Source organism: Microtus pennsylvanicus, chromosome 4 (genome assembly GCF_037038515.1).
Source record: "Microtus pennsylvanicus isolate mMicPen1 chromosome 4, mMicPen1.hap1, whole genome shotgun sequence".
Taxonomy (NCBI): Eukaryota; Metazoa; Chordata; class Mammalia; order Rodentia; family Cricetidae; genus Microtus; species Microtus pennsylvanicus.
The window spans coordinates 79,924,805-79,948,020 of NC_134582.1; the positions used below are offsets into that span (position 1 = coordinate 79,924,805).

Below are 23,216 nucleotides of genomic sequence, written 5' to 3' on the forward strand. Positions count from 1 at the left end.
AGATGCCCTATCATACAACAAAAGTATATGCTCAACTATGTTCATAGCAGCATTGTTTGTAATAGCCAGAACCTGGAAACAACCTAGATGCCCTTCAATGGAAGAATGGATGAAGAAAGTATGGAATATATACATATTAGAGTACTACTCAGCAGTAAAAAACAAGGACTTCTTGAATTTTGCATACAAATGGATGGAAATAGAAAACACTATCCTGAGTGAGGTAAGCCAGTCCCAAAAAGAGGAACATGGGATGTACTCACTCATATTTGGTTTCTAGCCATAAATAAAGGACATTGAGCCTATAATTCGCGATCCTAGAGAAGCTAAATAAGAAGGTGAATCCAAAGACAAACATATACGCATTCTCCTGAATATTAACCTTCATCAGATGATGAAAGGAGATAGAGACCCACATTGGAGCACCGGTCTGAAATCTCAAGGTCCAAATGAGGAGCAGAAGGAGAGAGAGCATGAGCAAGGCCTACTCAGGACCGCGAGGGGTGCACCCACACACTGAGACAATGGGGATGGTCTATTGGGAACCCACTAAGGCCAGCTGGCCTGGGTCTGAAAAAGCATGGGATAAAACCGGACTTGCTGAACATAGTGGACAATGAGGACTACTGAGAACTCAAGAACAATGGCAATGGGTTTTTGATCCTACTGCACATACTGGCTTTGGGGGAGCCTAGGCAGTTTGGATGCTCACCTTACTAGGCCTGCATGAAGGTGGGTGGTCCTTGGACTTCCCACAGGTGAGGGAACCCTGATTGCTCTTCAAGCTGATGAGGGAGGGGGACTTGATAGGGGGAGGGGCAGGGAAATGGGAGGCGGTGGCGGGGAGGAGGCAGAACTCTTAAATAAATAAATAAATAAATAAATAAATAAAAACTGGAGTCTGAACTCGGCAAACTCTCAACAACCATTTTTTAACCAATCAGACCGAAGTTAGGGCACTCAAGGCTGTTCCTTCATTTTAAACCTGCAGTTGGCAAACTTAGGTTTAGGTCTCTGTGGTGCAAATACAGGCCTTGGTGCACAATTTGTCAGATTTTCCCACCCGAGCAATACTCCTTGTCAGAGATTTGGAAAATATACAAACTTCGTGGAGCAATGAAGTTACCCTGGGCCTATCTACCATGGTCGCTGGCAATATTTGGGAGAATACTTTTTCAATTTTCCAAGGTGTTTAAGATCTGACCCCAAACCAGAGGCTCCCTAACCATGACTTTTATTCAACAATACTCTATAAATATTTGTTCCCGTGTTTATATAACATTCTTCTAAACCATCATACGTTGGTTTGAATAGTAATTCCCAAATGCATGTTCACATAGAAGAACAGGGTGTGTGCCTCTATAGATGCCATTAGCCAAAGTGAAGTCCTATTGGACGAATGATCACTAAATCCAAGGGACAGTGTTTATGTACAAACAGAGAAGGCAGAGTACAGTGATGTATCTACAAGACAAGGGACGCTGACAATTCCCAGAGCCTCCAACACCCAGGAAGCCTTCCAAGGAAGTGTGACCTTACTGTGCCCTGGCTCAGACTTCCAGCCTCCTAATTGGGAAGGGGGCTACACCATCCTTTAAATACTACAGATTATTCCACAATGTGAGTTTTAACTGGGATTTTAATTTTAGTTGGGATTTTAATTCTTCCACTTTATCCACTTGGAAATGTAGGGATAAGCCTCCATAATAAAGAATTTTCCCCACACCCAAGATTATCTAGACATAAATGAGTCAATGTGCTAAATCAACCGCCATGTAAAATATTAAATGTTCTTTGCCTTTCTCCTTTGCACTTGAGTTTGTAGGATGTGAAGGAAGCACTGAGAGAACGTATATGACAAAGACCAGCCTTTTATTTGTGAGAAATTGGCAAAGCCACACGGGCCAGGCTCAAGAGGGATGGCAAGGGATGGGTCTGGGTATGAGCAGTCGGTGTGTGCCAAGACTGGCAACTGCAGCTTCCTCTTGCAGGGTGTCTGGAGCCTCAGAGTGCTCAACAGTGGAGACCCCCTACCTAGAACAGTCAGCCCCCCTCTGTGCTGTACCGAATGAACACCTGAGGTTCTGGGTTGCCTGGCAGGCGCCCTCCAGCACAGCCCACGTCACCTCCTGATCTCAGCTATTGTGTGTGTGCCCTTTCTTCCTGCCCTCCCTGCCCCTAGTCAGAGTTCCAGGAGCCAAGCTGCAGGTTGTGATAGCAAAAGCTATGCCTTTTGCCTTTTGCTCTTAAGACTGAGTTTGTCTTAAAAAGCAGAGGAATTTATCGTAAAGGTTTCGATTGCTGCAATGAGACACCACGACTAAAAAGCAAGCTGGGGAGGAAAGGGTTTATTTGGCTTACACTTCAGCATTACGGTTCATCACTGAAGGAAGTCAGAATAGAAACTCAAACAGGGCAGGAACTTGGGGCAGATGCTGATGCAGAGGCCATGGAGGGATGCTGCTTATTTCTTGCTTTTCTTGGCTTGTTCAGTTTGTTTTCTTATAGAACCCAGGACCACCCGCCCAGGAATGACACCACCCACCAAGGTCTGGGTCCTCCCCCACTGATCACTAATTGAGAAAATGCCTTACAGCTGGATCTCATGGAGGCATTTCCTCAACTGAGGCTCCTTCCCCTCTGATGACTCTAGCTTGTGTCAAGCTGACCGAAAACCAGCCAGTACAGTATGAAAATGTGAAATTTGCTCAGTTTTACTCCCCATGGACTGGTTTCTATCAGCTGAGGTGTGAGAAGCACTGGGCTTGGTTTCTAGGCTTCTGTTGTGTCCCTGTTCATCTGCAGAGTGTCGGGGTTCCTACAGCCGGAGCTAACAGGTGTTTGTGAGCTGCTCTGGGTATGTGCATCAGGGTGCAGATGCCTGCAGAGGCCATGGATGTAGGGTTTCCTACAGCCGGAGCTAACAGGTGTTTGTGCTGCTCGAGGTGGGGTGCTGGCTACCGAACTGGTCTTTCGCAAGGGCAGTATGCACTCTTAAGCTCTGAGCCATCTCCCCTGCCCATATTTTGTATTTCTAAGTGTTCTGATGCACATGAGCCACTGTCACTCTGCGTGCGGATGCTTTATGTGGATTGAAGGCAGACACTCTCATCACATTGATTTGTTACAGGTTTCAAGTCGATTAGGATATTGTCAGTTGCAAAATACAAAGGCTTCATCTTTTTAATACCTATACCTCTTAGTTTCAAAGTGGTTTTGAACAGTGAAGATTAAGGTGTCCTGGACTTGCTCTTATTGTTGATGCCTTGGGATGCACACTTTCCTGCCAGTGTTCCCTTAGGCATTAATAGAGGTTACAGGAAGAATAAAGGCCTATGCGCAAGTTTAGGAAAATGGATTAAAGAGTCCTACAACCCTAAATCCTAAATATTTTGGAACCTGAAAGCAAAGTGGGGTGGGGCGGGGTGGTATATGACAATATGACATTCTCAAGACTGGACCTTTCTCAAATCTCGTTTGAGCAAACACTATCTCCCTCCCATAGCATGTCCTGCTACACAGACTCACTAGTGTGGTGCTGACTGCTGATCTGGGAGACATGTTATTTTTGCTTTAACATACTTACTACATTTGCCATCAAAAAAATGAGAAAAGTGGACTCGGTTAGAGAGATGGCTCAGCAGTTAAGAGCGCTTGCTGGACAAGCACGAAGAAGGGAGTTCAGATCCCAGCCTGGATCCTTGGCATGGGGTGTGGGATAGTGTGGGGGTGAGCCGAGACAGCAAGACCATTGGGGCACGCTGACTGCTCACTCAGTAGAAGGGGGGTGAGCTCCAGGTTCATCGAGAGAATCTGTTGCCAAGGCAAAGGCAGAGAGTAGCAGGAGGACCCTGAAGAGGCAGGTCTTCTGCTACCTTTGAGTCCTGGGAACGAACTGCTTTTGATGTTAAAAGCCCTTTGCATCCTTGCTGAAAGCAGCACAGGTGAGGGTACAAAGCGCACACTGCAGACAGACCTTCGGGTTCCCACCTCCCCATCCCTTCCCAGCAGCAGGAGGATGCTGAGCTGGGATCAACAACAGTCTCGGTCCACCCAGTGTTGGACTTAACTGTTTAACCAAACACATACATTTTCCATGGGAGCTCGATTCCTTACGAGTTTCTATTAAAGGATCATTGTTCTCACTGTGTAGTTCTATCTGGTTCCTCTTTTGGGAGTGAGAGAAGGTATTTAAAAATCCTGGTGTGGCAAAGGCCTGCTTGTCGGGCTTTTAGCGTCACAGAGCCAAGTCAGATTCCTATGTGTTTCTAGTGGTTCTTTCTGTGCAGCTTCAGCTGGCTGTTGAATGCTGTCTGGCTGAAGCTCACTAGAGCTGACAGCAACAGGGGATTTTTCTCTGCCACTCACCCTCAATGGTCCCTTGTCTGATTTCAATAGAGAAATTCCTTCTTCTTTGATATTTTAATTTTTAAATTTTACCTCTTGTCTACTCAAGAAGAGTTTTCGAGGACTGTGGATCTGAGATTCTACCTTTGCTAATGATGGCAATCCGGTATAAACCGCCTGGGCTGCAGCTGTGGCTGGACCTCCCCTCCCCCGCACATGCTGACGCCACATCTCTGACACCCAAGTGTGCAGATGACAGACTTTCCTAGCGTCTGCTCTTTCCTAAGAACTTTCGTATTCTGTACATGGAGGCCAATTTAGAGGACAAACGGGATTAACAGGAGGGGGAGGGGGAGAAACAGCAGACAACAAGGCTTTGTGGGAAAATGCTCAAACTTTTATACTTACATGAAAATGTCTTTCTGAAGGCCAGTACTATGAATACACACCAAGAGAAAAATGTTACTTTTAATGGAAAAAAAAATTTGTTTAGGGCTTGAGAGATGGCTCAGTGGTTAAGAGCACTGGCTGTTCTTCCAGAGGACCCTAGTTCGATTCCCAGCACCCACATGGTGGTTCATAAACATCTGTAACCCCAGTCTCAGGAATTCAGTTCCCTCTTTTGGTCTCTCCAGGTACCAGGCACCAGGCGCCCAAGTGGTTCCCAGACACACATGCAAACAAAATGCCCATAGATCTTTCCTCTGTAAAGAGCATGTCTCTTTAGCTTTTAGGTTCCTTCAGTACAGAAAGTCTTTCTCTGTTGCATAGATCAGGGTTTTCTTGGAGCAAATATCTTCACCCTCTAGGCCATAGTCCCCTTATATAATCACTGCTGATGTGACTGGATTTGGAATTCACCAGGAGATCAGAAAAATACACCTCTTGGTGTGCCTTTGAAAGCATTTCCAGAGAAGATTAACTGTGTGTAAGCATCTATATGTGCCTGTGTGTGCATGCATGCATGTACATCCTGACTGTGGGTGCCACCATCCTTGGGCTGGGTCTCAGATGGAAACAGGAGGAAAGAGCAGAGTGCTGACCTTCCTCCTTTTCTGCAATAACCATGGAAACAGCGAGCAGATTGGAGCCTCCTTTAAGTCAGGTGTTTTGGTCAGAATGACACAAAGGTAACTGCTGAAGTAATGGATGTGTGACCTTTTCATCCGTTCTGCTCTCATCTGCTAGCGAATGACAAGGGCAGTTCAGAGCCTGACCTGTGTGCTCAGATCAGCTGGAGTTTTAGAACGTCCGCCAGAGACCATCTCTGCCTAAAAATGCCTTTTCTGGGCCTCTTAGAGTTTGCTGCCCTCTCACTGAGGTCTGTGAGGAGCCCATCTGGTTTATTCTCTGTTTTGTCTATTGCTAGTTCCCAAACACTGTCTCCAGCGAAGGTTTGAAGTTTTTTATGGCATTTTAAGTCTCTTCATTATGTCAACCTCTTCAAGTCAACCTGCCCTCTCTGTCTTTTGTCCCAAATCCACAAAGAAAAGGGGATTGTCCTGAATTCCTGAAATCATGCTTATGGTCTTTCTTTGTAGACGGGCACTAGTCCCTTCCTAAATGCCTAGCCAGCGCATTATTCCTGCCATGTTTAGGTGCAGAGCACCTGACAGTCAAATTCCCCATATTTGATTGGCTTTTCCTTAGATCAGAAATTGGCAAATTACTGTCCATGGTCTGTCTGTCCCCCAGATCACAGGGATTTTACATCAAAAGGGTTATAAAAAAGTTAACAAAATTATTATGTGACTGAGACTCTTTGAAGTATACAAAGTCTAAAGTATTTATTTTTTGAAAAAAATTTTTATGTGTATAAGTGCATGCGTGTAAGTGTACTATGTGCATGCCTAGGGCTGTGGAGGTCAGAAGGAGGCTTCAAGTATCCTGGGACTGGGTTACAGGCAGTTATGAGCTACCACGTGGGTGCGGAGAACTGAACCTGGGTCCTCTGCAAGAGCAGGCTGCTGTGGAATAATCCTCCTGTACACTGTAAAGATTTGTCACTTGAATTGGTTTAATAAAACACTGATTGGCCAGTAGTCAGGCGGGAAGACCAAACTAAGAATGCTGGAAAGAAGAAGGGCTGACAAAGGGATGCAGAGGGAGCAAAAGATGAACATGGTAATAAAGGTACCGCCACGTGGCAAAGCATAAATAGAAATATGGATTAATTTAAGTGTAAGAGTTAGCTAATAACAAACCTGAGCTATTGGCTGAGCATTTATTAGTAATATTAAACCTTCAAGCCAATTGTTTGGGAAGCAGCCTCTGGGTATTGGGAACAGGTGGGCAGGAGAGAAACATCTGTCTATAGCAGGTAGTTCTGAAATGTAAGCCTCTCTCTGGACCCTTACAGTATTTCTGATTCAGTTTTTTAGATAGAAAAATACATCTACTTCTGAATTAGCTGTCCTCAAGGATATGAATTCTGAGATTAGGGTGTTTTCTATAGGATGCATGATATTAGCTTATTTGTATCTAATCCCATCATTCCTTACTTATTTTCTGAGATGGGGTCTTACAGTGTTGCTCAGGCTTGTTGAGCACTGGCTGAGTGAGACCCCGCCTCAGTTTCTTCAGTAGCTAGGACTCCGGCAGGCAGTACCAAGTCTGGATTCTTTCTCATGTGCTGATTCATCTCTAGACTACCTGCTACATACACATGATACATCATGAACAAGAAATGCCCCGTACAGTTAGACTGCATTCCTCATGTTCAAGTCCAATGCTGAGAAAAGACGTTTTCCAGTGGTTTCTGCCAGAGAACTGGTGAATGTGGAAGATGGACTGTCCCTGCATAGGTGGCTCCTCTTATCCATGTGTGACTCTCTCAGCTGATGAAGTGCATCTCCCCTCTGCATCCCTGAACACCATCAGAATCGTTCGCAGCTGAGTCTCCCTCACTGGGGGTGAGTCTCAGCAGCAATGACCCTACCCCTAGTTATCAGGAGCCAGTTTCTTGAACAGTGCTGTGTCCCTCTGAAGACAGAAAGGTACCTGGGACAGTTAAGTTAGAGAAGAGGTACAGGATGCAATGAACGGGAAGGCAGCAAACGCGGCGCCAGCCTTACCTGTAATCGTGCACCACTTTCCTTGCGTTCTCCAGCTGGTCGTTAGTTAGAAGGATGTTCCTCGGGTCCGTGACCGTGAAGAAGTGATTGGCTCGGCCAACGAACGTGCTTTGGTCCCATCGAGGCTCCTTGATATTGATGTTGGGAGGCACTTCCCCAGACATTGTCCCAGATCCTGAAAAGGGAAGGACGAGGCGAGTGAGGAGACACTGTTATCACAAGCACGACATTTGGCAGTCACGCTTAGCCTGTGTGTACAGATGGCTCAGTGGGTAAAGCTCTGACTCGCCCGCATGGTTTCCTGCGCTCTGCTGCTGGAACCTACATCAAAGGCAGGTGAGTCAACTCCGAAGATGCGTCCTCTGACTCTCTCGGGAGCTTACAGCCCCCCTGCATGTCACATACACAACCACTCTCTTTCACACAATAACTAATCAATTTTTAAAAACCACACAAAAATACCTCATAATATTTAAGTTAGTTTTGACTTTGTGTTCAGTCACATTCATAGCTATCGTGGGGTACATGCAGCCCCCAAGCTGCAAGTTGGAACCCCTTTTAAACCAAAGCAAGCTGTTCAAAAATCTCAATGAATCTCAACCAAATTTCAGGAATTCGCCACATCTCTCTCATTAATTATCCCTTTTCTGTAGGAAAGCCAACGATATTCTACATAAGATAAAAACACAAAGCTTTAAAGTAGCCAGGGCTGGAGGGATGGCTCAGTCAGTAAACTGCCTGCCACACCCAAGTTCAGGTCCCAAGAACTCACTGCCAGTCAGTCTAGCCAAATGTATTAACTCCAGGCTCATCACATCATGGAGAGTGACAGAGGAAGCTACCTGATGTCAGCTCTGGCCTCCATCTGCACGTGCCTTTGAGGGAAGCAGTGGATGTCAGTGTTACCGCGTCCTGGTCTAACAAATGTCATCCCTGCTGGGAGTAACTGACGATGCACAAGAGCACAAAACTAACAATAATGATAACCAATGCTAGTGAGTATAAACTGAAAAAGAAGGCGGGTTCTTCCAGCCTGTCCAGTGCATAAACCACCAATCAAAAATTAAAAATCATCTCCATCAATTTACCAGAAACATGGAGACAAGCAACACACCCTGATGGCCCCACAGCGCAAACCCGGCTGCTGTCTTCCCTTCTGGCTCAAGAGCATTTTTCCCGTGTTTGTTCACTTATTTCTGAGTCATCACTGCTCCTTTCAGAACTGCGCTGGAGTGTTTTAATGCTTGTTTATGGTATGCTGAAAACCACAAGCTTATTATGCAAATAACAAAGAAATAAAATCTCCCCAGTCCAGCCTCCCTGTAAAAATTTTTACAATTTTTCCTTTGATGACAAGCTTTTCAAGTTTAAAAAGCAATTTGACAGGCTATCTTTTAAACTGTAGAATTTCATACATGAATATATCCATTCCTCCTCAGTCTCTCCTGTGTCCCCTTCTACATCCCCCTCTCAAATTACGACCTATCCTACAACTATGTGTATATATAATGTGCTATATATAAACATACTGAGTCCAATTAGTGTTCCCCATATATCCATGGGTGTAGTGCTAACCACAGGGGTACGGGCAACCTATCATATGGTTCCCCCTGAAGAAAACCGATTCCTCCTTCAGCAGCTGATGAGCACACCCAGCAGGCCCTCTCCCACCCCGGCCCACTGGCTCTAACCATCCTCCCACCCTGTTCTGGATGGCCATTTGCATTTGCTTCATGAAGCCCTCCAGTGACATCAGAGCTCCACTCTGGAGCTGTTCTGTTTTAGTTCTCAACATCACACATAACACCACACCCTTGTCTGGGGCCCTCATCCCTCATCTCTGGCGATTTTCTCAGATAATCTCTGGCATTGGTGAGTCAAAGGGGCTGGTCACTTCACACGATCCACATCTGGCTTAGTTTTCTGCTTCTTCTCCTTCCCTTTTCTAAAGCCAGCTCTACCCATAGCTTTCTTTAGCATTACACGAATTCTGAGGACCACTTAAGACATCAGATGCAAATGTTAGCCAGCCCTGTAATTTGTCCTGTCAAAACACACAAATGACACATCACTGACCAGCGGATCAAAACTGAACATATCAGTCAGGCACCCAAGCCTGAAGCTATTGATAAAATGGGTTTGGGCTTGAGCAGCAGACACAGTAGGTACAGAGCCAACCCTTTCCTCCAGCTACAAAGTGTCAACAGCTCTGTCTGGATGATCCCACACCCTAGTTGGCAACCTTGTTTTGCATAGTCACAGATGCTCAGAAACTCTGCTGTCTGAAAGATAAGGATGAAATTCCCCTTCCCCTCTACCACAGGGGTCGCTGAATTCTCAGGCCAGGCACAAAGCTTCACATTGAGGACCTTCTGGACTCAGTATCCTAAGTCCCTCTCAACACTGTGGTTTCCAAGGAAACAGGGATGCGAGTCCACTTCACAGTGCAAACTTCTTTGCCCAGTCATGGTTTGTGTCCACCAGAATACTGAAGCATTAAGCTCCATGTTCTCCATAACACTATGGTAGCCATCATTTTCCTGCTAGGCTCGTAGACCCCACACAACTCCTCTGGTCATGATCTTTCTTATCACAGCAAGCCAGAAAGTACACCACCATTAGACAAGAGCTCTGTCTCTGCTGGACTTTGCCTGACAAAGTTATAACATAACATGACATAACATAACATAAAATAAATAGGCCCTAAGTATAAATTAGAATATACTATTGTGCGTGTTAAATCCAGGGACAGAGACATATAGTACATAGCTACCCCCCTTATCTGAGGGGGTTCAAGTCTCCACAATGATATCTGAAACCACAGATAATATGGAACCCTATATATAATGTTTTTTTCTGTACATATGTGCTTTGAATAAGGTTAATTATTAAATTAGGCATAGCAAAAAGTTAACACTACCAACAATGAACAATGCACATGACAATAATCTGTGTGAATGGGTTCTCTCTCAAATTATTTTGCTTTTGAAGTATTCCATTACATATTTTTGGGTCATAGTTGATCATGGATCACTAACAGATAAACAGGGTCTCATGGACATCAGAGTCTTTGTCACTGCGTGGAAACATGGATTATTTTATAACCCACAAATAGTAAAATAAAGACTCCAGTTTTATGTAGGAAAGCTTCCAGACTCGCCTGCAGAGATGAGCCAAGGCATCTCAGCCACCTCTGTAATGAAGCAGAGTCAGGAATGTGGGTCCTGGGTCCCGAAGCCTGTCTTCATCTCAAGCCCACCTGACCTGCCTTCAGTGTCTGTGTTTGGGGATGATGGTTCTCAAGGGATCCCTCCTGCTTAGAAAATGGTAATGATAATAATAATATAATAATAATGTTGATGATAGCTGTAAGAGATGACAACTGAAGATGGAAGGGATGGTCACAAAGTCCAGAGACTCTCACAAGCAAAGATGGCAGCGAATCACATCAAAGCCTCCCTGCTCAGTTCATTCCGACAAAGACAGCAGCGAAAACAGGCTCTAAACCACAGGATACATTATGTGCAGAGCTTTAAAACACACAAACAGGCCTTCTAGAGAGGCTCACACTCTAGGTCTGAAGGAGGCTGGCTGGATATGTGACCCTGCAGGTGCTCCGGGCACAAACCTCCAGCTTGATGGGCAGGCACGGACCATGCTCTACATGGGGCTGTCTGGCTGATGCTTCCTCCCTCCCTCCCTGTGAAATCCTTCAGGTGAGAGCAGACTGTCATGGTCCCCAGGGCACCCAGGATGCCTGATTTTTCTCTGGAGCATTTTTTCTCCTTTATGCTTAACAATAAGGCAAAGATTTAAATGTAGCGTTCACAGAGCAACAAACCATGGGCAATGTGTTAAGTACAGGCAACATTTTGGCTAAATTGTCACCAACATGATGCCACTATAACAGAATGGATACTTTCTGGTACTGTTGCAAAAGAACTATTCAGGATCTCACAAAGGAATCATTCTACAAGTTCACCACACAGACCAGGAAACTGAGACTCAAGGAAAGGAAATAGCCTGTCCCCTGAAATGGCTGAAGGTGAGAGGGGACCCCAGGATGCTGGCTAGCAGCATTACTTTTCCTCACCAGTCTCTTTAGCTATTTTAAAGGATAAAACCAGTAAATGTCTATAGAGCACTGGTGTCTCTGAGGTCCCCTTTTCCCTTTAAATAAGAACTTGTCCACTGCATTGGGCTTTCTCTGATATCAGGAACGCTTCAGAGGCCTCTGCTAGTGTCTTCTCTAAGAGACAAAGATGGGCTAGAAGTGAGCACTTTTTTGTTTCTATTAAAGACAGGGATAACTGTGGATGCCCAAAAGCACGTGCTCTCCCCTCAGACCAGTGCTGGAGCAAGCCAGCTCTTTTCCCATAAGAGCCGTGCCCTTTCCATGGAGTACGGAAAATATTCTAAGAGGCCACTCCCAACCCACAGAGGAAGGGAGGAAGCAGGGCAGCTTTGCCTGAACAGTGACTTTCACATTCTAGGTTAATCTGTCAAACCTCAGAAACCACAAACCCCATGGATGGCCTTGTCCTTATGGGCAGAAGAATGGCCTCTTAAGATGGAGACAGCCTGGTCTCCAGGAGCGGTGAAAATGCTGTATTCATGGTTTAGGACTTTGTTGAGGGGTTTCAGCCCCCGAGACCGATTATCTAAGGACATCCAGAGTCACAACAGGAGCCAGATAAATGAACACAATTACAAGCTGTAGTTGCAGTGAGGCCAGAAAAGCTTCACTTTCCTAGTGCCTCCCGGTGGCAGGCTGCCCCAGTCAGGCTTCTGACCTCCAGCACACTAAGAGAATAAATAAATAAAGCTGTATGAAATGTGTGGTTTGCTAGCGGGGCAAAGGAAACAAACAGGGCTCCATTCCTTTTCTGTGAGTTCAAGTAGCTCTCTACCGGCATAAACTGGGTGCAGTAGCCAGAGCTTCCCACTCCCAGAAAGACTATCCAACAATGCCACATCAGCATTCTGACAGACAAGGCTGATACCAAGTCAGATAATATTTAATTATTTACTACGGTCAATTATGCAACCCCCCTTTTAGGTATTAATCTCCGCCTCCAGACATAGCTTTCACTTTCTCCACTTGCATTTTCTCCAGGAATTGGTTTTTATAATCAGCCTTCCTGCCTCTTCTCACACTGCTGCACCCACCCTGACTCCGAAGTTCACCTGGGTCAGTCATGGGCAGGAACAGGAGCTGCTCTTGTACTTGGTACCCAGGAGCAATGTGTCAGCTGGAGGAGGGGAGGAAGAAGCAAAGCTGAGATGACGCCTCGGCCAGCTTCAATCTGGGTTGAGTGGGCCAAGAAAGGGGGCTGCTGTGAGGGATTGTGGGCGTTTCTCCTTCCTCCAGCCCATCTGGTCAGACCACAGTAGCACAAACTACCAGCTGGATGGTGGCACAGGGTACCTGGGTTAGTGGCCTGAATGACATGCAGAGATAGGCTGCAGGGGCATCCACCTGGCATGCTTGATCCTGACTGGTCAGCCTGACTGGGAATGCCATACACACACATCTTTGAAGAAGTGAGGTTGTTGTGGGGAGCAGGATATGGGTGGGGCGTGTGAGGTAACAGGGATGGACTTGGATTCCTGAACGTTTGGTTAACATGTAGAGGGAAGCCGTCCAATGGCTGTGGTCATAGATGTGTCCTGAAGGTTGAAACCGGACGAAGTTCAAACCATTCTTGAGCAAGGATTTAAGCGGTTCCTGATGATCAGTGGTACTGGTTCTCCAGCAGATGAGTCAACTGGGAGAGGCCGGTGCCTGCCTGCAGTGGCAGAGTTGTTGCTTGGTTTCATGCTGATACTGGGGATAGAATGGATGATCATGGGGCTACAGACAGTTCAAGATGTTGGAGGAGATGCACATTTTCAAACTGCAGACAGAGGCAGAGATAATGAAAAATGCCATCTCTCAAAAGAATAGACTGTATGCAACCCCAGAGAATGTTCAAGAACATCTCAGCTTTGATACACTGGAGAACACTGAAAGGTGCCCAGAGAGACAGGAGGCAACAGGCTGGGTGTACATTCTCTTTGCCACATCTATCTGAGGCTGTGACAGTTCAGACTGCTAAAATGAATCTCTCTAGTCAGCCAGCAAGGATACAGAACCTTAGGGAAATGACCACACTCCGTGCCTGTGACTAAAGGCAGCAGGCAGAGGAGGCGTCCGCGGGCATGGGCTGACCCGAGGGCTGAAGGCAGCGAACACAAAGGGTTCAACATACCACACTGCACACTTCTCATGTTTCACAGTCTGAAGAAATCCTGCAACAGGGAAGCAGTGATGCAACCACCTAGCTGGCCTGCAGCAGCAGAACGACCGGGGCAAGAAGGCTGGCTCACAATGCATTTCAAAAGCCAAGCTCTAACTTCTGGAGTTTTGGTCAGTGGGGGGCCAATTCTGACTTGAGTTTATTCTGCTGACGCACAACTCCATTGGTTAATTGAGACACTAATTCTTACTTACTAAAGGACCTTTTCTAAAGTGATTTTAATCCTTAGATCGAGCACCTTGGCTTTTAAAAACATTTGTTTTATTAAGAGACAAAAGGTGAGATTTAAAGCTATTTTCTGTAGTTTACTAAGAAGCGAAGTGAATTCAAGCCATTTGCCTGTGAATAACCACTACCTTTTACTAGACAGTCTCACGGACAATTTAGGATGTCAGCTACTAGGAACATTAATACTTATAGCATTATGCTGCTTTTAGAACTGGAATTACAGATGGCTGTGAACTGCCATGTGGGTGCTGGGAACTGAATCCGGATCTTCCGCTAGAGCATTAAGTTGTAGGAGGCACAGAGGCTCTTGTGCTCACAGAGAGGAAGAGGGGACCCAGGAATGTTAAACATGCAGCGTTGTCTCTTCCTTTGAAGAGACACATTACCTGTATTCTGCCCAGAAGGCTGCGAGTGGAGATGGCTTATAGCCTGGCGACCTTTGCACTACCTGTATGACCAGGACCACACCAACTCCTTCCCCAGACCCTTTGGTAGTCAATCTATAACACTCATTTGTACGGAGGCTGTCACATATACTTTACAAAGAGTTCCGATGTAGTCATGTCTTAAGCTTTATTGTGCACATGGGCCTGAGTTAATTATTACCAGGAAACTTTCCCCAAAGCTGTGCTCTGCTTTAATATGCCTAAAATAAACTACCAGGGGTCAGACTCTCAAAGTTTGAACCAACACCGGCTACTGAGTTGGGCTGAACCAGAGTATTTCCTTCTTGCTCCACTCAGACAGATACTCTGCCTGCTCTACTGTGTGCAAGAACACCCACAATAAATGCTCTTAGCCACAGAGGCAACTAATTTAATTGTTTTTTTCTATTTTGTTATGCTTATCTATTTTGCACAAGTGTGTGTGTGTGTGTGTGTGTGTGTGTGTACGTAAATGTGCATGCACACATATGCACATGGGAGTCATGGTGCACAGGCCAGAGGACAACCTGAAGGAGTTTACAGTGGTCTATTATTTGAGTTTTAATAGATAAAGCTTGCCTGAGGATCAGTGCAAATCAGCCACACTAGTAAGCAAGACAGGCCAGGCAGTGGTTGCACACACCTTTAATCCCAGCAGCCACACTAGTTAGCCACAGAGGCCAGGCAGTGGGGGTACATAACTTTTTTGGGTGGGGGAGGATTTATTTCGCTTATATCTCCTGATGCGTGACTTTAATCCCAGCACTAGAGAGGAATATAAAATGGGAGGAGACAGGTCTCACCCTCAGTGTCAACCTGAGGATTTGCGGAGGCAGGATTGCCCATTTTCGGTCTGAGGTAGAGGTAAGAGCCAGTGGCTGGCTGTTTTGCTTTTCTGATCTTCAGGTTGAACTTCAATATCTGTCTCTGGGTTTTTATTATTCGTGGTACAGGAGTTGGTTCTCCTGAAGGTGGAGATCCTGGGACTAACTCAAGCTAAACACTAGGTACCTGTTAGTCATTGTGCCAGACCTCGAAACAGCTTTCAAAGGGGACAGGAACTCTCAGTTCTAATATTTAATCTCTTAGCAAAGGTTCATGGAGCTTCATCAAAACACAGTTCTCCAGTCTTTGTAGACATTCATTAACAAACACAATCAACAAATGCAGCCAGTGCCCACCGAGGCTTTTCACTGGCCTAGGCTTGTTTCCAAAGTTCTTAACATGCAAAACATCAAGTTGAAAAGCACACACATTATAACGGAGACCATCCTACATTCATCTCTTCCAATGCGCATGTAGAGACCCTTCACACGGCACACTCACTAAACCGAGCCTCATCCAAGCTTGCCGAAAAGTCGTCATGAGACCACTAACCCAGCAAACCGTGTCTGAGACTGGGATTGTGCTGACTGGTGTCCACACACACTGCTCAGAAACACCCACCCTGCCGATGGGCTCAACCTGCTTTAAAATTCACAACAGCCAAGTCACCCGCATCTCAGACTGAGGAGCACAAAGAAAACTCTAAGTCAGCGCATGTCCTATGGTGAGGCCAACGGCTGGTCAGCTCCCTCCCAGCATCAGCCAAGGGAAACGGAAACAATGACTGAGCTAACTTGTTCCTGGCGCTTAGAGACCTGTTTTTCGCCATTTCTGTCTGGCTACTCTAGCCAAAGAATTATAATTAGCTTATAAATTATTCTTATTGACAACAAGAAAATATCAAAGAAAACAACACTCCTCATCCAACCTGACCATAATGTTTCTTTAGATATTGTGGCCCCCACGGCCTCCAAGCATCTTGGCTCCCTGAGGACTCGTGGACAATTACAGAAACCACCTCATGAGAACTGGTTACTGCAAGAATTAGTGACCATTTGGGCACTCACCTGGCCCTAAAATTAGATCCCTTAGGAATGTCAAGTAATTTTTGTATCTGCAGTCCTGGCAGGAAGGAATCTATATGTAAACCTTCCAGCTCACCAGCTTGAGGCCAGTAAAGTTCATTTGTCTCAGTCACTGTCTCTCCTGTTCTTAGCTTCACTGGGTAACAGGGGACCCAGACTCCTCGTGTTTACAAAAGAACATGCCCTAATCTTCACGAGCAATTCTCTGAGAATACCACTGCCTCCCCTCTAGGGAAGCATCTGCCTGACACCATACTGGCAGCCTACAGCCGGGCATCCTGGGGTACTTCCTTCACACACCTCCTCCATGACCAGGTTAGGTTTGTTAAGATGGGGTGCTGTCAACCGGTGGGGCGGTTACTTGAATTGACTTGAAACTCTGTTCTGTGGCACACACGCCACCCTATCTTTGCCTGCTGTTGTGTAACTTGGGCCCTAGATGGAGGAGGGTGGGGTGTTCATGAGAACTTCTGCTTGTGGGCTAACAAATCTGAGCTCAAATCTCAGCTTCTGCCAGTGGCTTGCCAACTACATGTTAGTCAACATTGTCAAAATCTGTGTAAACATTTCTTACCTGATATTGTTTATGCTGGTTGTAATTCTAACTTTTATACTTGATATTTGTTCTTATTGCATATAGTTTTGTATGAGGCTTAGAATTCTCTTAGACAAAAGGGGGAGGTGCTGTGGGAACTCCTTCAGCCAATGGCCTTTGAAATGCTAGCCCACTTTGGGCATGGTCTTGGGTATTATGTATGCAGAGGTAGGGGCGTGGGCAAGCCCCCTGGCTGCTGGATTCAGTTCCCGTTCCCTGCTTGTGCAGAGGACTGCTGATTTGTGAGTCTACCCCTAAGTAAAGAGACCTTTATTATATTCCATTCTGAGCTAGTGTGGGACCACCTACAATTTACTCTAAAAACTGCCCTCACAGCACCCTCTCCCCCATCTAAGCCTTGGAGCCATTACCTCCTGTTGTTGGGAGCTATAGACCCCTGGCCCCTTGACTTTCTTTAACTGCAGCTGCTCTGGCACAAGACCCTGATGAGCCTCCAGCTGAAAGGTCCCGAGAGCTGGGTGTGGCTAAGGATCCCTATATAAGCTGCCCCTGAGCACAATAAAGTTTGACATTTGGCATTCTTGTATCAAGGATGACCTGGTCCCCATGTCTCTCTGCCTGTCTTCGTCTCTGTGTGTCTCTGTCTCTGTGTTTGTCTGAATGTTTTTAAACTCTCCAGGCTTAGTTCCCAGCTCACGTACTGTCCTGTAGCACAGGCGTTACCTCCTGCAGCACAGGAAAGCAGTTCACAAATTCAGCAGTGCCCCAATGTGAATCTAAGTCACCTGCTGCCAGGATCTCTACTCCCTTGAGAACCGCCTGTGACCAGGGACCGCATCACCCTAGAATGTGACCGGGCAGAGCTGACATAAACCTAGTTTGTCAGATGACCCAGAGTTAAGACCTTTAGGCCTGAGCTAGAGCAGTCTAAATATTTCAGTGATTCCCCAGCTTGTGCCTGTTGTTACTGGCATGTTTTTCCAGGCTGGTTCCTGCCTAGGGAGGACAGTTTATGTAGTGACCTATCTGAGAACTGAATCAACCCCAGTAGTTTACAGAACAGGAGCCTCACCAAGTGAACGTGACTTGGATTCTCTAACCCCACAAAGTGGGAGTTAGTTTTCACCCTAAATCTCATTTTTCTAATGAAGAAACTGGATAAGCAGTCTAGTTCACAGGGTTGGTAGGATCACCAAGTAAAGGGCTATATTGACCTCATAATCAGAAATCACCAAAGGTAGGGGCCACTGAGCGAGCCATGCTGGAGGGCGGAAGTTGCTGTCCTCACTGGTGGCTGCTGACGGAGAATGGAGCAAGGCGGCTCCAGCTTCCCAAAGATCTTCACAAATGTCTAAGCAAAAGAAACTTTCATAAAAAGAATTCAAATTCAAAACTTTGAGATACATGTCAAAACATGTTTGATTATTAGTTAAAAAAAAGAGTTCTCTGAAATTTCATAGAAAATAAACAGGGAAAGAACTTTCTCAGAGTATCGGAGACAAACCTTTAAGCCTGGCTAAAGATTAACAATGGCGATCATATTACTGAACTGGAAAGCAGGTTGTTGGCTAAAACTGCTGTTCTTTGGGGGATATTAAGCAAAGGCTGGGGACGTAGCTCAGTGGCTGAGCACTTGCCCTGGCTTCATTCCCAGCACTGGAGATAAAGGTGGAGCTCACTGTTCAGGTGGCTCCCTTGAGGCTGGCAAGTATGACTCACTTCTGGGGGTTCCTCAGGTTCAGATATGGGGCTATCCATGCAGCAGTAAACTGCTAAATCCACATAGCCTCCTGAGGTATCTTCCTAAGGTGACAGCCTGGGCAATTCTGTCCTTACCACAGTTTTGGATGGACGTGGTGATCTGTCTGCAATGGATAATAACACTAAACTAACGCCAACTATTTACTAATTTCTGTTTGGCTTTTAGCCAGTTACCTGTGTGCATACTCTCCCCCTCCCCCGCAGTCCTTTCTTATGGTCATGGTCATTCAGGAGATTAAACCATAGATAGTTACACAGAAAGTTAGGTTCTGTGTAAAGAATTATACTAGTTTGAAGAGCATGGTGAGATGCCTCAGTGGTTAAGAGCACTGACTGCTCTTCCAGAGGACCTGGGTTCATTTCTCAGCACCCACCATATCAAGTGGCTCATAACTGCCTGGAACTTGCACACTATCTCATGCAGCTGCACACACATGTACATAAAATTAATAATAATAACATTAATAATAATTTGTTTAATAAGAGCATGTCCAGTTGTAATGGGTTTGTGCTGCAAATCCATTTCCTCGCTTTCAAGGACAGTGCTGGGTGCAGATGTAGGCCCTGCTGCTTTGCCCCCAATCCCCATGCACATCTGTCTGCTGGCACTCAGGTGACAAGACAACCCTGTTCATGTTCCAGCAACTCAGCCTGGGCTGTTTAAGCAGTCACCTAGAACAAGGTGAAAATATACCCAATTAAAAAAATCTATTGATTTCTACTTGAGATAATGGCACTACCCACCAAAAATGCTAAAACACTACCCAACTGTTAACAGAATATTTTGGACCTATTCAGTCAAATGATTTATTACTCAAAAAGAATCATCTTGCCGGGCGGTGGTGGCGCACGCCTTTAATCCCAGCACTCGGGAGGCAGAGGCAGGCGGATCTCTGTGAGTTCGAGGCCAGCCTGGTCTACAAGAGCTAGTTCCAGGACAGGAACCAAAAGCTACAGAGAAACCCTGTCTCGAAAAATCAAAAAAAAAAAAAAAAAGAATCATCTTGGTGTTGGGAGTGAGTTTAACTCGGCGGTAGAGTGCTTGTTTAGCAAGCACAAGGCCCTTGATTTGGTCCTTAGGCAGGGTGGGAAGGGTCAACTCACAGATTATAGATACCAAAGTCTATGAAATGATGTTACAGATTAATAGTATCAACTAAACAATAAGTTTGATAAGTTTGGACTTTGTACAGATGAAGTACCTGGGCATATATACATACACACTCAATTAGTGATATATAAACTTCCATACTGATAGATTCCTAAGGAAGAATTTTAACTTTCTAATGAATATCTACAAAAACAAACAAACAACAGGGAAAAAAAAACAAGACTTCTTACCTTGAACTCCAAACCATCTATTGGCCTATGCACAATTCTACACAGCTAAAGCTGCCATTTCTGCAGCGATAGATACTTTGTTTCATTCTCAGCCATCAGAAACCAATAGTTACAAAGTGGGGGAGAGAGACAAGCTGTCAAGAACACTTGATACTCTTTCAGAGTACCTAGGTTTGGTTCTTATCTCCTGTCTCCCACATCTGGCAGCTTGCAGAGGTGGGCAATTCCAGGGGATCTAATGCCCTTTTCTGGCCACACCACACACACAACCTTATGAGTCATTATGGCCTGGCTGTCTTCACAATTTTCTTTGCAGGAAGTTAGGAGGGGCAAGAGGATGTTCCTCTCAGCCAGTAGCTTTGGTTGCATATTCTGGGGTTTTTCACCAAACTTTTACAGAAAACTAAATGCACTCTCTACATTTTACAGACCTTTGGCTGCACCCTACACCTAACCCTTGACTCCACTGATGAAGCAATTCCTTATCAGAGCTGGGCGGGAACTGACAAACTCTTCCCAAACACTGCCATTTTTAAGAACAGGGCAACTACAGTCTTGAGGGAGAGGAAGAGGCCTTGAGGTCCCGGGACTTCCTGCCGAAGTTCCATTTGTTCCCCAAACAGCTCTCCCTTGCAAGCCCGAGTCTAACATTGTAAGAGCCACAAAGTCCCCTTGTTTACCTGTGTGCCTGCCCCTTCCTCTGCCTGGAAAATGGACAGAGAGAAAAATCTAGGCAGTGGTTCTCAACCTTCCTAATGCCGTGACCCCCTCATGTTGTGGTGACCCCCAACCATAAAATTATTTCTTTGCTACTTCATAACTGTAGTTTTGCTACTGTTATGAATCATAATGTAACTGATACCAGCCACAAGTTGAGAACAGCTAACCTGCTAATCTCGTTTGCTGCATCTTCTTTGAATGCAAACGCGCAAACGCGGGACCAGGAGTGTGAGAAAACTGTAAAGAAAGGGTCCCAGGTAAGTGCTCAAACTCCAGGCTTTTCCAGGAGGTCTCTCAACAAATCTTCACTGAGAGCATACTAGCAAAAACTACATATACTCGGATTGCCTTGCTCTTCCCTTGACCAGCTGTGACACTTTAGGCGAGTCACTCAACTTCTGAATCTCAATTTTCAAATCTGGATTATGGAGAGAATATCCAGGATTTGGCAGCATTGGATGGACACAAAAGTCAGAGATCTAACCCAGTAGGCAAAGACCTTAGTGTGGTTAATATCATTCTGGGGCGGCTGGACCTGCGATGCTCTGTAACATGATGTGGGAGCAGAGGGTGCAGGTCCCACAGATCTACCTGGGACACTTTGGTCCCCTGCAGAGATTATGAGCTGGAGGGAGGCCACCAGGTAGTCTCCTGACCGAGCCCGGGGTCCCAGCGTCTAGGAGCCACCTGGTCACCTGGCAATTGCCATCCTCGTGGAGACCGTCCCCCGGCAGCCATCTTGGCCGCCTGCACCCAGTAAGTTTCGTCACGCGGTGGTTAGGGACGCGTGGCAGGATGCGTAATGCGCCCTCCCATGGGGGAGAGGCGAGACCAGCTCCACGCGGGGCCTCCCTAGCCGCACGCGGGAGCCGAGGACCCACGAGGTCCCCGGGTGTAGGGCACCCGCCCCAGTATCCCCAGCGCGCGTAGCGGACCCCACTGGGTCCCCCGCGGAACCCAAGACAGAGCCAGCCCACGCACCCCGCAGCCACCCCGTCACTCACCGCCTCCCCGGCAGCTACCCGCACCGCTCGGTCCCGCTCGGCGCCGCCTCCCGCTGCCGGAAGCGCCACGGTCCCGCGCGCCGCCCCCAGGAGCGCGGCCCCGATGCGCGCTCAGGACGCGCGGCCCCGCCCAGAGGCTCCTGCCTCTGCCTCGGTGTCACTTGCTGCCTGGGCTGCGGAGCTACGCGGTCTATGCACGCCCCTCGTGCTCGCGCATTTGCTTCTGGCCCTGCTAGGAACGCCCAAGTTCATCCTCGCCGCGCGGTGTGGCCCAGGTCAAACCCACTGTAGTCCAATTTGATTTCCCTTAGGAGACTACCCTTCGTTATTAGTTTATCTGCTACAGCAAGTCCAATAACCCGCTCCTTCATTCGTTTTGGGTCAGTGTTTCTTCATTTGACACAACTGTCGCTATAAGGAAACTTAGATGATAAAAGTACCACCACCTTCGAAAGAGTCACTGACTGCTGGACTAAGACCCGAACATAGGGAACGTGCAGACCAGAGGCCTTTTCTGGAGTTATGGAGGCTACTGAGCTTAGTCAGGTGGAAATGTTGGTGGCAGACTTCCTTGGACTAAGAGGAGGGATATATTGAATCCTGGACACCCTACCTCTCTTCCTCCCCCCTCCGTGTGTGTGTGTGTGTGTGTGTGTGTGTGTGTGTGTGTGTGTGTGGTGACTTTAAAATGTATATGAGAGAAACAGCTGAAGGAGTAGATTGTCCTCCAGTTACAAAATTTGGCACAGATCAATGGTAAAGAAGGGAGGAAGTGTGTTTGTACCAGGATCAACGAGGAGCTCCAGTCCAAACAGACATGCCAGACCCCGTGGAGAGATGGGAAAGGGATCACACTCCTGGCAGGAGCCTCTGCCTCCAAGGCTGGTCGGAGAAGCCTCTAATAACACTGTAAAGAAAAGTAGTGTTCCTGCTGAGTGTGGAGGGCAGAGGAGTGATGTGACCAAGCCCACCGATCAAATTAGCTGCCTTGGAGCCCGCTGAATGCCACGTGACCCTCTGCTTCAAGCTCTCCTTGCCTTGACTTCCCCAGTGTGATGGACTGTTCTTTTGAGCTATGTTCTAAAATGAACCTTGCTCCTCTGGGTTGCTTGTGTCAGAATGTTAATCACGACAACAGAAAAAGAAATCAAGACAGGTCCCACATTAAAACCTGGTCTAAATCAAGAAGGCAGTTTGTCTGTGGCTGCATTGGTCCATTGTACTGTATTCATTGAACATGCCCCTTCCTACTCAGTACCGGTTTGTGTAACTTCTTTTACTGCCCACCAATTCCGCACCAAAAGATATGGCTCCTGAATTGCTGTATCACAAGGCAAAGGTAAGGTGTTTGCTCAATATACGGTGATCAGGGGACTCCCTGCCTTAGCCAACATAAAACTAACTCAATTGCAGGTGAATTCATAAACCAAACATGGAAAGTAAAACTCTGGGCAATATTCCATGGATATTTAGAATGGTATTCATTGTTCTCAGAACTCCTGTCTATCCTTAATCTGATTATAAAATGGATTAAAAAAAAGATTGCAAAGG

At 46.4% G+C, this 23,216-nt stretch overlaps 1 protein-coding gene across 1 annotated transcript in view; it reads right to left on the bottom strand.

The window, feature by feature from the left end:
- Positions 1-21,784, bottom strand: part of Sfxn1 (sideroflexin 1) — a 41,931-nt gene extending 20,147 nt beyond the window's left edge. Inside the window, exons 1-2 of the mRNA XM_075969612.1 lie at positions 21,666-21,784; positions 7,422-7,596 (exon numbers count right to left, since the gene is read on the bottom strand). Coding sequence (XP_075825727.1) covers positions 7,422-7,585 — 164 coding nt within the window. The 5' untranslated portion in view covers positions 7,586-7,596; positions 21,666-21,784. The remainder of the gene's footprint in view (positions 1-7,421; positions 7,597-21,665) is intronic.
- Between the last annotated feature and the right edge of the window lie 1,432 nt (positions 21,785-23,216).